Raw genomic sequence first — 13344 nt, 5'->3', positions numbered from 1 at the left:
AATGGGTTATTCTCTGGGTCTTCTTTACCTGGGTTTTCCTTGAAAGGACTCTATAGGCTAGAAAGGGAAAGCTACCACACGCATCAGCAAGATTCTGTGTCTGTAGCCACCATTCTTGGTGTATCAGAATTGAGCCAAAGGCCAGACCCAAGCTGCTGCCTCTAGGAAGATTCTCAATGCATCAGAGCTATCCAGACACCTTTCAAGTGTAGCTGGTGTGTCTAACAACTGCTCTCCTGTCTCAGGGTCTCCTGTACTGCTTTTCTTTAAATTGAAGTTTTCCTTAACAGCATTCTGTTCATAGTTTCCTTTGCTCCAACTTCTGGTCCATTTTCCCATCATACTGATGGGAAATGATCATACTGATATTATGAAGAAATAGTCATCTGTGTTAAAACTGGAAAACGTAAGCAGCTATCTACCTCTCTTCTTTTTTGCTGAAGAAATATTTACCTGATGAATCTTTCTATAATATACAAAGCCTGGGTGGTAATATAAAATATAGAAATATTTAAATTTTCATGAGTTTTCCATGAATTCTATGAATACAACATCCATTTTTTAATATTATTTTGTAATATTAAAAGTTTCTGTCTTTATACTGGCTCTGAAGCTCATACAGGATTTAGTACTTATGAAATGGGTTTAGAGAAAACGTACTTTAGTATATTTATAACTTGGACTGGGATTATCTTCAGTGATTTGAAGGAGTTCTTTGTAATGAGCGTAAGGTAAAAAATGAAAATGTCATATAGCCCAAAGAAATGACACTCACATTACCACAAAAGGCCTTCAGCTCTCGTGTGGATTAGTATTCTGCATCCATACAAAGGAACATTCCCTCCTTCTTCTATCAAGCTGTCGTTAACAACTTCAAGGCAAAGTAGACAAAAATAATGTTGTAAAAAGAGATATCATTGATTATAAATGATCAGTTTCATTATTCTATGCCAACAATTAAAAAGGCATTTGATGCGTTTGTAGAAGTCTTTACATCCTGACAGCTTCATTTCCTTTTCTTATTTTTTTTTTAAATGAAGCAGTACTTGGATTTTTTAATGATATGTTTCTTTTAGTCCATTTTTTTTAGTTATAATTGATTGCAGTTGTTTGTATTTTGTAAATATGGTGACAAGCTTTGTGTTTCACTGAAGAACTGTGACATTCAAAATTTGGTTTCATTAGCAAACCTGGAAAAGTGATAGAGACACTTTGAGTAGGCATTTCAATAAATTCTCAGTGCACTGAGTTCATACATCAAGAATCGGTTTAATTTATCCACATGAAGCTAGGCTGATTGCAACCGACACACTCATGAAACATTAATAAAGCACTGTGTTCAGTTCTAACATGATTATAATCTGACCTCCTCACAAAGGGCAGAAATAGAAAGTATCTCTGATAACATTACCCTAATGCTGGGTTCATCAATCATAATCTGCCCTTTCTTAAAATTTGTTTTAGAAGAAGGGCTTCCATGGATGTGCACTGCTAATCTCCCCAGCCCTCCACTCAGTGTGTTCCTGGTTGTCTGCAGAGCAGGCGCGGTGCACTGAGGCAGAGAGCACAATGCCATGGCGTTCTCCTTTGAATGTATTACATCCTTTATAAAGTGTCTTTTGTAATAGGTGAAAATCGGCATTTAGGGTATATTGTACCTTGCTCAAAGATGAAGTTTAGCAAATAGCGTAACATAAGAATTACTGGCAGTCTTGAAAAATAGATAGGGCTTCCCTAGTGGCTCAGTCAGTTAAGAATCCGCTTGCAATGCAGAACACCCAGGCTCAACCCCCCTGGGTCAGAAAGATCCCCTGGAGAAAGGAATGGTAACCCACTCCAGTATTCTTGCCTGGGAAACCCCATGAACAGAAGAATCTGGCGGAACCTACAGTCCATGGGTTCCAAAGAGTCGGACATGATTTAGTGACTAAATCAGCACCATTGTGATAGGTACATTGTGTGTGAGTGCCCGCCCTGCCACCTGTTAGCCAGGACACTCTGGACGAATAGGGTATCCTTATCCCTCGGAGCTTTAGAGCATCCTTATCTCTGAGAACTGGGGGTTTGCGGGTCATGTAACCTTTGTTGAGAACCAGCTCTGAACAAGGATGGAAAACACAGAGAAGATGTGCTCATGAATCGTACTCTAAATCAAGCTAGAGTAAAGCCTGATTTAGGGATCCCTTCATTTACCCCAGTCTTCACACTGCCCTGGGCTCTGGAGCCATAAGTGTGAGCAGCAGAGCCAGTGGCCATTCAGAAGGTCACCCTCTAGCTAGGAACCCACACGAGTAAACAGACAGGCTCAGTCAGCGCTCAGTCAGCAGGTAACTTCTGAGAGCTCCAGGTGCTATTTTGCGTGTTTAGGGTATAGTACCAATGAACAGAGAGAGATCTCTGCCCTCATAGAGCTTACTCTCGATCAAAGAGAGATGGACCATAAACAGAAATTAATAAGTAAGGTACCTGGTGTTTTAGCAGGTGATCAGTACTGTGGAAAAAAAGAAGTAGCGCAAGGCACAGGGATCACAAATATGGAAGTGGATGTCAGATTTTACCTGTGTTCTGAGAGGATCTCTCAGGCTGCAGTTATGGGAATGAATTCTTCAGGCACAGGGTAGCATCAGGCACATCTGTTGGAGGTACTGGGAGCGGGGATGGTGACTTGGGCCAGCACAGTAGCCGTGAAGGTAGAAAGAAACTGATCAGCTCTGGAGAATTTTTAAGTTAGAGCCAACAGTTTCCCTCTGCAACTTCCTTGCAGTGGCCATTTTCCTTCAGATTTCTCTAGTCTCACAGAGTCAGATAAAGAAAGGTTGGGAGCCAGGTGTACAGAGTCATAATGGCTAGAGCAGCGAAGAGAGAGCCACCGCATTTTGGTGCTCCTTTCTAGGATGAGGGGAAGGGGAGAATGGGCCGGGGTGGGGGGGGGGGGGGCGGGGTTAGTGCCTATCAGGTTTAACAGAAATTTGAGCATCAGGAAAAGCCCAAGTCAACATGTTTATCTTCTACCAAACTGTGATCGTTTTTAAGTACATGCCTTACTTATCCATCTGTATATCCTTCAAGGCTGGCGCCTGGCATGCAGTAGGTGGGCTGTAGGTTGGGACCTGGCCCACTTTGATTATTTGCATTTCAGTGGGATGTGCTGGAGGTCAGAGATCTTGCCTTGTTTGTTGAAGTCTCCCTGGGGACACTTCCTGTTACATAAGAGGTGCTCCATATGGAATGAATAAATGATGAATGAATGAATGGTCCCCCTGGTTGAGATCTTCTTCCTTCAGATGCCCTTACAGTTCACTTCCTCCTTGTAGTCCTTAATTGTCACAAACTCAAGGACACTTTCTATGACTACCTGCTCTAAATCAGCAATCCGCTTCCCATCCATACATATCTCTTGACTTTCTTTTTCCCTTAACATTTATCACCTCTCGACATACACTCCATCTCACTAATAATCTTGGGCTTAGTCAGTCTCTCTCTGACAAGGATTTTGGCTCTAATCCTAAGATCTGCAGTAATGTCTGGCACATCGCAGATCATCAATCAGTATTTGTTGAATGAGTGAATGAATTTCTTTCCCACTCACCCTCACTTCCTGACATTCCTTCCTTCTTTTGGTGACCAACACATCTTTCCCATAGTTTAAATAATCACCCGATAAATATTTATTATTTAATGCTGATTAGGAGCTATAGGAAATGGAATAGAAGTATTAGACACAGTCTCTACATTCCAAATGCTTTGATTCTAATTGAGGATGTAGTGCGTGCGGCCTGTTTGAAACAATTAAGTGTTAATCAGTAATAACCCCATTCCTTTGTCTAGCACTTTACAATTTATATGCAAATTGATTTTCACAAGTAAATTTGTATACATTATTTACTACATTAAACAAGAGGGTACTCATGATAAGTGTCATAAAAATTCATAAAAGACTTCATAGACTGAGGTGGAGAACTCAGAAAATGAACATTGGACTTGAGTGAGGATGTCTCGGACTTGAAAAAGCAGCAGCAGGATGAAATGCTTTCATGTTAAGGGGAAAGGATCAACAGAGGTTCAGAGGTCATACCAGCTGCTATGTGCCCAGGGCTGTAAATTATGCTGCTGGAGCCAAGGATTTGTATCTAGAAGCCTAAAGAAATAGTGGGAGAGGGTGGGATCAAGGTTTGAAAGGTCTTAGGGGTCAGGGAAAGTTTACACTGAATGTGTTTTGCTAGGAGGAGCCTTGGAAGATTTGAAATCAAGAATGACAGTAAGAGCTGATAGTTTCAGAAATCTGTTCTGCCAGCAGGGTGCAGGACCTGGAGTGGAGGAGGAGGTCAGAGGCTGACAGTAGCCCATGTGGAGAGCAGTGAGAGCTCAGGCTAGGACCATGCTAGCAGGAATGGAAAATAATGCAGTGCATTATACACCCAGAAAGCAATCAAGTAAGAGAATAATTTAAGCCCTCCAAAATAAACATTTAAAACAAACTCATCGCTTCATGGCAAATGGAAGGAAGAAAAGTGGAAACAGTGGCAAAGTTTATTTTCTTGGGCTTCAAAAGCACTGCCGACGATGACTGCAGCCATGAAACTAAAAAACAGTTGCTCATTGGAAGGAGAGCTATGACATACCTAGACAGCATATTAAAAAGCAGAGATATCACTTTGCCGACAGAGGTCCATATCGTCAAAGCTATGGTTTTTCCAGTAGTCATCTACAGATGTGAAAGTTGGATCATAAAGAAAGCCGAACGCTGAAGAATTGATGCTTTCAAATTGTGTAGGAGAAGACTTGAGAGTCCCTTGGACAGCATTGAGATCAAACCAGTCAATCCTAAAGGATATCAATCCTGAATATTCATTGGAAGGACTGATGCCGAAGTTCCAATACTTTGGTCACCTGATGCAAAGACCCAACTCATTGGAAAAGACCCTGATGCTAGGAAAGATTGAAGGCAAAAGGAGAAGGGGGTGGCAGAGGATGAGATTGTTAAATAGCATCACCGACTCAATGGACGTGAATTTGAGCAAACTGAGAGACAATGGACAGGGAAGCCTGGAATGCTGCAGTCCATGGAGTCTCAAAGACCTGGACACGATTTAGCAATTGAACAGATGTTATGTTTATTTAAAATAATTACAGTCCCTGGTTTCAGAACTAAGATCCTGCAAGCTGCATGGTGCAGCCAAAAAATAAATAAGTCTTTCGCTATGTCATTACTATAACTTCAATTTAATCATGAAGAGAAGCCAGCATAGACACTACAGAAGAAGTAGCAATATGAATTTGTCGTTGTCCACTAGTATATATGCAACTCTATCTGGTTAGATTTTCCAGCATCAGAAGCAGATTTTTGAGGCAATACAAGAAAGGGCTTGGAAATGTTCCTCTTCTAGTCTAGAAGAAGAAATAGAAATTCGATATTCTTAAATAGAAGAATTCTGAAGAAAATAACATTCTCTCCTCACAGTTAATTCCACTAGCCTCGTTTCCTTTTTCATAAGTTTCTGAACTGCTTTGTCCTAAACCTACCAGAGAAAGAATTCTGTGCAATCTAATATCCACGGGACAATATGGAAATTAGAATTAGGTAACTATTATTCATCTAAGAGATATCCTCTCTGGTTCAAATCTCACTCTTTATTTCCTTCCTCTCAGATCCCCAGGGTAGAATTATGGATTGGGAATTGGTTTATCTGGGCTTAAAGCAATTGCTTCTGCTTTTAGATATGCAAGGAGAGAGTAAAACAAACTATTAAGACCATTATAACCCTAATAGCTTAGTAATCAAGTATTTCTTTCTGTTTTTCAATTGTGTTTGCAATAAAATCTTGTTTCAAAGTCCAAAATAGGTTCATGCATGAAAACACAGTTCTAAAGAGAACAAATAAGTAGATATAGCATGTATTTACTAACAGATTAATACTGTTCAAAGTTTAGTTAATCTCAGTGTCAGGCTTCAACTTTAGATAGGTCTTTATGCTTTAATTATGTGATATCTAAAATTCAGTTCTTAGATACACATTTGATTTAGAACCAGACTTAACTTTTAAGTGTTTTGACTGGATTTTCTTTTCTTTTTCTTGCAGTGATTAGCAAGACAATCTATAAGACCGTCTGTTTAATCTGTTACCTGATTATTCCTTTGTCATTTAATTTTATAACCCCCCCCCAAAAAAAACCTGAGGCGAAATTAGTTATTGTTTCTTTATTAATTGACTCAACTATCTAATGTATAGAATAGGGTAAGTAAGTACAGGCATAGAATTTTTTAATGTAATTAAAGATTTTTGTAGAGAGCCATGAGATAATAAGTTTGAAAACTGAGATGAAATGGATAAATATAAGGAAAAATATCACATGTCAAAATTGGCACCAGAAGACCTTACAAACCTTAAAGAAATTTAAATAGTAAATCTTTCCAGCCCCCAGAATATCCAAGGCCATATTATTTTATAGGTGAATTCTACCAAATTTTTAAGAGATAAAGAATTCCTTTCTTAGGCAGATTATTCTGTTGCAGGAAAGGGGGACCCCTTTCAGGGCCCGAAACTGGGCTCTTGTCTAACACTCGGAAATGAATTGTCCGAGGAGACACATGTGCTGACAAAGCAAGAGATTTTTTTGGGAAAGGGCACCTGGGTGGAGAGCAGTAGGGTAAGGGAACCCAGGAGAACAGCTCTGCCGTGTGGCTCGCAGTCTAGGGTTTTATGGTGATGGGATTAGTTTCTGCGTGGTCTTTGGCCAATCATTCTAATTCAGAGTCTTTCCTGGTGGCTCACGCATTTTTCAGCCAAGATGGATGCTAGTGAGAGGGATTCTGGAAAGTGGACGGACTCGTGGTGTCTCCTTTTGACCTTTCCCAAACTCTTCTGGTTGGTGGTGGCTTATTAGTTCTGTATTCCTTACCAGGATCTCCTGTCATAAAACAACTCATGCGAATGGTTACTAAAGGGCCGTTTCAGTCAGTGTTCTTCCCCTAACAATTCTAGAAAACATAACAAGCCATTCAGCTCATTTTATGAGACTACTGGGATCTTGATTCCAAAGTAGTTAAAGGGAAGGAAAGGAAAAAATTAATAGGGCTGATTCATGTATGGATATAAGTGTGAAAACTCTGGGTAATAATATCATTCTAAGTAATAATAATCTAAAACCCAGTAACTCTAAATCTATGTTAAATGTGTGTGTGTGCATTGACCCTTTTTTTTTTTTTGCATTGACCCTTTTAAGATCAGAGAAAAGATAGTGATATCCCATGTCACCACTGTTTAATATAGTTCTCAAAGTTGAAAACAATTCTATAAGAAAAAATAAAGATATTAACTAGTAAGAGTCACCAGGAACATGATCAACTTATAGACATCAATATCATTTTACTACATCATCTATAACTGAGTTTAAAATATAATTTTTAAAATATTATAATTGTATCAAAATTTACAAACTTCCTGGGAATTAACTTAACCAGAGTTACCCATGTCCTTTATGTTGTGGTCTATGCGCGGGTTGGAAAAGAATTTCCAGACACGAAACAGAATGAGAGGGAATAAAGTTTATTAAAGTGGAAGATGCTGTTGGAACAGCCAGCTAGCTCAAGGGAGAGCCAACGTTGAACAGGTGTCCTTAGTCCATTTTTAGAGCCAGGGTACAAGGGAGCAGGATAGGGGTCTTGAGGATCATGTGCTGATTGTATGAGGCACGTATACTGGGTGGGGGAAGACTAAGGCAAATACCTTCTCCCTATGGCGTAGGGTGATGGACAGGGAGGCCTGGCGTGCTGCGGTTCATGGGGTCGCAGAGAGTTGGACACAACTGAGCGACTGAACTGAACTGAACTGATGGGGTAGGAAGGGAGACAGGTTATACTGCTCAGGAGGACTTGAAATTCATTAATAGTTAACAGCATGGGGAGGGAAGGATGATAGGGTCTGGTTTTTTCCATTCCTACATCCCAAGGCCCTCCTTGGTTTGTTTTTGTTTTTGTTTCTGTTTTTTTGTCCTTGGAACACCACACTTTATAGAGAAAATACTAACTTCTGTATGTAACAAAGTACTTAGAAAATTATCTGTTTAAATAAAGAGACATTCTGAGACCATGGATGGGAAAACCTAGTCTCGATTTTCTCAGATTAACCTATAAATTTATCATAATCCCAATCAAAATTATTTTGATGTATCTATACACTTATTGTGAAAGTTACAAGAAAGAATTGTTGTTGCTTAGTCACTAAGTCATGTCTGACTCTTTTATTACTCCATGGAAATAGCCCTCCAGGCTCCTTCTGTCCATGGGGTTTCCCAGGCAAGAATACTGGAGTGGATCACCATTTCCTTCTTCAGGGGATCTTCCCGACCAGGGATTGAACCCAGGTCTCCTGCATTGGCAGGTGTATTCTTTACCACTGAGCCACCAGTAAAGCCCACAGGGAGGAATAAAGGTCCACAAATAGCTTAGCTGGCTCTTAAAAGAATGAATCTACCAGATATTAAGATATCTAAGACATAAAGATAAATTAAGATAACAGTAGAACTAAAAGGTTCAAAGAGCTGGGGACACACACATGTCTAGACAGATAAATGTCAGGGTGGGAACATAGGTGGGTAGATGATAGATAGAAGAGGGAAAAAGCAAAAGGGAAGAAGGGTTGTATTGCTTTTTCTATTAGGAAGAATATTATATTAACTAAACAACAGAAGTTTTATATCTTTGTTTCAAATATACAAGCATTAAAGATGACAGTGCACATTGCTTAAGAAAAGTGTGTTTGTTTAATAGATGGTATTGGAAAAACTGACTTACTATAGTAACAAAAATTATACTGGATCTCTACAGCATATTAAAAAGCAGAGACATTACTTTGCCAACAAAGTCTGTCTAGTCTAAAGCTATGGTTTTTCCAGTTTTATGGTTTTTTCACGTATGGATGTGAGAGTTGAACTGTAAAGAAAGCTGAGTGCCAAAGAATTGATGCTTTTGAACTGTGATGTTGGAGACGACTCTTGAGAGTTCCTTGGACTGCAAGGAGATCCAACCAGTCCATCCTAAAGGAAATCAGTCCTGAATATTCATTGGAAGGACTGATGCTGAGGCTGAAACTCCAATACTTTGGCCCCCAGATGCAAAGAGCTGACTTGTTGGAAAAGACCCTGATGCTGGGAAAGATTGAAGGAAGGAGGAGAAGGGGACAACAAAGGATGAGATGGTTGGATGACATCATCGACTCAATGGACATGAGTTTGAGCAAGCTCCGGGAGTTGGTGATGGACAGGGAAGCCTGGCATGCTTCAGTCTACGGGGTTGCAAAGAGTTGGACACCACTGAGCAACTGAACTGAACTGATCTAATGCCACATATAGTGAAATTGAACTCTAGATAGATTAAAGCCCAGTATGTGAAAAGTAGGGCTTCCCAGGCTACCCTAATGGTAAAGAACCCACCTACCAACTCAGGTAGATGTAAGAGACACAGGTTCAGTCCCTGGGTTGAGAAGATCCCCTGAAGGAGAACACGTCTACCCACTCCAATATTCTTGCCTGGAGAATTTCATGTACAGAGGAGCCTGGCAGGCTGCAGTCCATAGGGTTGCAGAGTTGGACATGACTGAAGCAACTTATTGCATGCATGCATGCATATGAAAAGTAAAACCATAAATATAACACAGCTGACACATCAGAATATAGAAAGTTATTTTAGTTACTTTAAAACAAAATCCCAAGATCATAAACATAAAGAAAAAAGGTTTGTTGTTTCCAAATTAAGAATTTCTATTCAACAAAGAACAACATGGATAAAGTTAATAGACATGTGACCTTTGGGAGAATGCATTGCAAAATTTGATGCCAACAAACTACTACCTGAAATATATAAAGAATTTCTGGAAAAAAAAAAAAAAACGTAAAGACAGGAACTTTCAGAAAAGAATGGGCAAAAAGCATGAACAGAAAATGTACTGAAGAGGAAACCCAAATGGCTGACAGCATATTAAAAAACATGTCAAACCCCTCAGTAATCAGAGGAAAACAAATTGTAACAGCAGTGAGATACTGTTCTGAATCTGTAACACAGGCTAATATTAAGCTCCTGGACAATCCCAGTTGTCAGTGGGGATGTGGCCATGTAGACACACCTTCATGCACTGCTTGAGGGAGTGGACAGAAACAGCCAATCTACACTGATGACTCAGACTCAGTTTATGCATATCTAGTGCAGGGATGTATCAGTCCTGCTCCAGCTTATGAGTCCCAAGAAATTCTCATAAAGAGTCAGACAGGGATGCAGGAGTGGGCGTTCGTCACAGAGCATTGTGTCACAGCACATTGGAGGCAGTCTAGTGTTCACTGCTGGGGAAGTTCTGAGCAGCCCCTGAAAACAGTGGATTCGCTATGCCTAGCCACACAGCTAGATCCTAAAAAACAAGGCTAAGTGAAGAAAGTAAGAAACAATGAAATCTGTAACCCCACTCCATTTTTGTGAGTCAAAAATACACACCAAAAAAATGTTTGTGTGTAAAAAAAATGTAAAAAAAAAAATTACGTGTATAATGTTTTATAAAGACACATGCAAACAAAAGGAGAAACATTAAACACTTTATAGCATTGCCCATGGCAGAGGAAAATGAAAGAAGCAGTTGGAGATGCTAAATAAATGTTTTAAAACTCAAATTAGGGAACAGTGATCATTGCTTTCACCCCTCATAGTTGCATTAGGCATGTAGTTCAATAATTTTTTTATTCAAATGCAGTAAATTTCATTGACCCTTTCTTCCAAATATGTCTAGTAGTCTCTACAAGATTGATTTGAAATGGTCACTGCTGAGCTAATTATGTAATTACGTTGGTAAGATCTTCCTTTAAAGAATTTCACTACTGTTTGACTTCCAGTGAACAGATTTGTGCAATAGCTACTCTATAATGAACCTCCATTTATTCGTTTTTTTTTCTTCCTTTCATTTATTGCACATGCACTGAATAATTACTGTCTTCTCATTTATACAAATTGACCAAACCAATGTGATAGACATAATCATTATGGGATTGTAACCAATGTATCTTTTGTATTTTCGTCCCTTTTCTTGTTCTCTAGTCCGAACTATTTTGTCCAGTGAGATACAGAGAATAGAAATTCAGTTTAGTTTTAGTATGAAAGCTATCCTTTTAAAATATCTGTTTATATTTCTGAATGAGAAACATTCATAATCACTGGTATAAACAAAATGCCAAAATTTTTGAAATAAATAAAAAGGGAGTTTGATGGGAATAGGTTACTAGTTAAATGTGATCCAGGATCCACCTGCCAATGCAGGAGACACCAGTTTGATCCCTGATCCAAGACGATCCCAAATGCCTCAGAGCAACTAAGCCCGGGCACCGCAACTACTGAACCTGTGCTCTAGAGCCCGGGAGCCAGAACTGCTGAAGCCCACACGCCCTAGAGCCCGTGCTTGGCGACAGGAGAAGCCACCACAGTGAGAAGTCCACTCATCATAACTAGAGGGTAGCACCCCCTCGCTGCCACTGGAGAAAAGGCCACACAGCAACAAAGACCCAGCACAGCCAAAATAAGTAAATAAATAAACTATTTTTTAAAAACGTGATCACAGGAAAAGTTGAAAAGTATCATTCAGATATTTTTTAGATTAAAAAAATGAAATATAATTATCAAAGGGCTAATTTAAGAAACCATTTATTAATTGAATTCCAAGCTGGTTTCAACGCCTTCGAAATCAGGGGGCATGCAGCCAAAGAATGACTTCATTCACATATTTAGTTACAGCTGTAATTGCAAAAATTGTTTTCTGTGGCTTTGCATAGTTGAAATTTAAGAAGGTAGTGCTACAGCTTTTTCCTCATGTTGCTGAAATCGGTGTGCCCTTCAAATCAGTAAGAAGCTGATGATGAGCGAGGGTGGGAGGTGAGAGGCATAGTGAGCCGCACTGTGATGGCCACTGCTCTACTACGGCTGCGACAGGGCTGCATGCCTACCTACCAGGGCACCTCTGTGACGCTTGGATGGCTTCTCAGGAAATGAAAAGGCCTCTTTTTTTTTTCCTGACTCTTTCTGGAAGTTTCTTATCGTCCCTAACTCTCAGTAATTTGCATTCATTTCCCACTGGCTAGCAAATACCCCAAATTACCCAGCGGTTCCTAAACAGTATAATAGCAGAGTTAACTCATATCAGGTCATTCCCTTTTAGTAATGTAGACGTAAATTTGAAGACTTTGGGCAGGAAAGTAAATATATATCAAAGTTTCTAATTAAATTGTTTACTTTGAAACTAATGGTTAAAAATTAAAAATGAAATTATTATGCATGGCACTAAAACAGGCAATTCAAATTCCTTTTAAACATGAATGTGTCTTTTTAAAGAAATCTATTTAATGTTAAAATTTATATCACATATTCAGTTAAGTCAAGAGTATGTTTAATAGTTAAAAAGAAAATTTTCTTTTAGGTCTGTGTTTTATTAGAGATTATACTTTGTCATTTCTAAGAATAGGTCTGACACATAGAGGTGAAATACAGGAGGGCAAAGAATGAATTCTACTTATTTATATAGAATATTTCAAGTTAAGAATGGAGATTTACTAAATTTTCATGGTCTCTTTATCTCTTTCCTGACTGATTCAGGCCCTGGAAAGTGAATTTGTTTCTTGCCAACTCCATCAGTGGATTGACCTTGTATTTGGATACAAGCAGAGAGGACCGGAAGCAGTCCGGGCTCTGAATGTTTTTCATTACCTAACCTATGAAGGCTCTGTGAACCTGGACAGTATCACTGACCCTGTGCTGAGGGAGGTAGGTAATAAGTTGGATATGATTCTGAGAATTTCTGCCGCCCTTCAACACAAACTTGGCTTTCCATCTCCTGCATAAATCTCCTTCCAATGTAAATTTTATAAAACATAGATTTCAAGTTCTTGACAAATGTGGAAAAGTGAGTGTTGTATGTCAAAACAAGTAATGAGGCTACCATGTAGTTCCTTTCTGAAATGCAGACATACACAGTGCACTTTAGTATCCCTCTTTTATTTTATTTCAGCGTCTTCATTGAAATGCTTAATGCCTTATGTGTTATAAATTAAAGAAACCTCTGCAGTCCATGGGGTTGCTGAGGGTCAGACATGACTGAGCGACTTCACTTTCACTTTTCATTTTCATGCATTGGAGAAGGAAATGGCAACCCACTCCAGTGTTCTTGCCTGGAGAATTCCAGGGACGGGGGAGCCTGGTGGGCTGCTGTCTATGGGATCACACAGAGTCGGACATGACTGATGCAACTTAGCAGCAGCAGCAGCAGCATTGAATATTTAAATATGAATAGTTCACATTAAAATAACCTGCCAATACCT

The 13344-nt window shown here is 39.3% G+C and overlaps 1 protein-coding gene across 6 annotated transcripts in view; it reads left to right on the top strand.

Moving 5' to 3' along the window:
• NBEA (neurobeachin) overlaps positions 1 to 13344 on the top strand; it is a 674548-nt gene that overhangs the window by 618371 nt on the left and 42833 nt on the right. For all 6 annotated transcript variants that reach the window (XM_070800567.1, XM_070800569.1, XM_070800566.1 and 3 more), the window contains one exon: positions 12623 to 12790. In XM_070800567.1, coding sequence (XP_070656668.1) covers positions 12623 to 12790 — 168 coding nt within the window. The remainder of the gene's footprint in view (positions 1 to 12622; positions 12791 to 13344) is intronic.

The sequence above is a fragment of the Bos indicus genome, chromosome 12 (genome assembly GCF_029378745.1).
Source record: "Bos indicus isolate NIAB-ARS_2022 breed Sahiwal x Tharparkar chromosome 12, NIAB-ARS_B.indTharparkar_mat_pri_1.0, whole genome shotgun sequence".
NCBI lineage: Eukaryota > Metazoa > Chordata > Mammalia > Artiodactyla > Bovidae > Bos > Bos indicus.
Note: the sequence above shows the minus strand (reverse complement) of the source record. Positions and strands in the feature narration are given on the sequence as shown.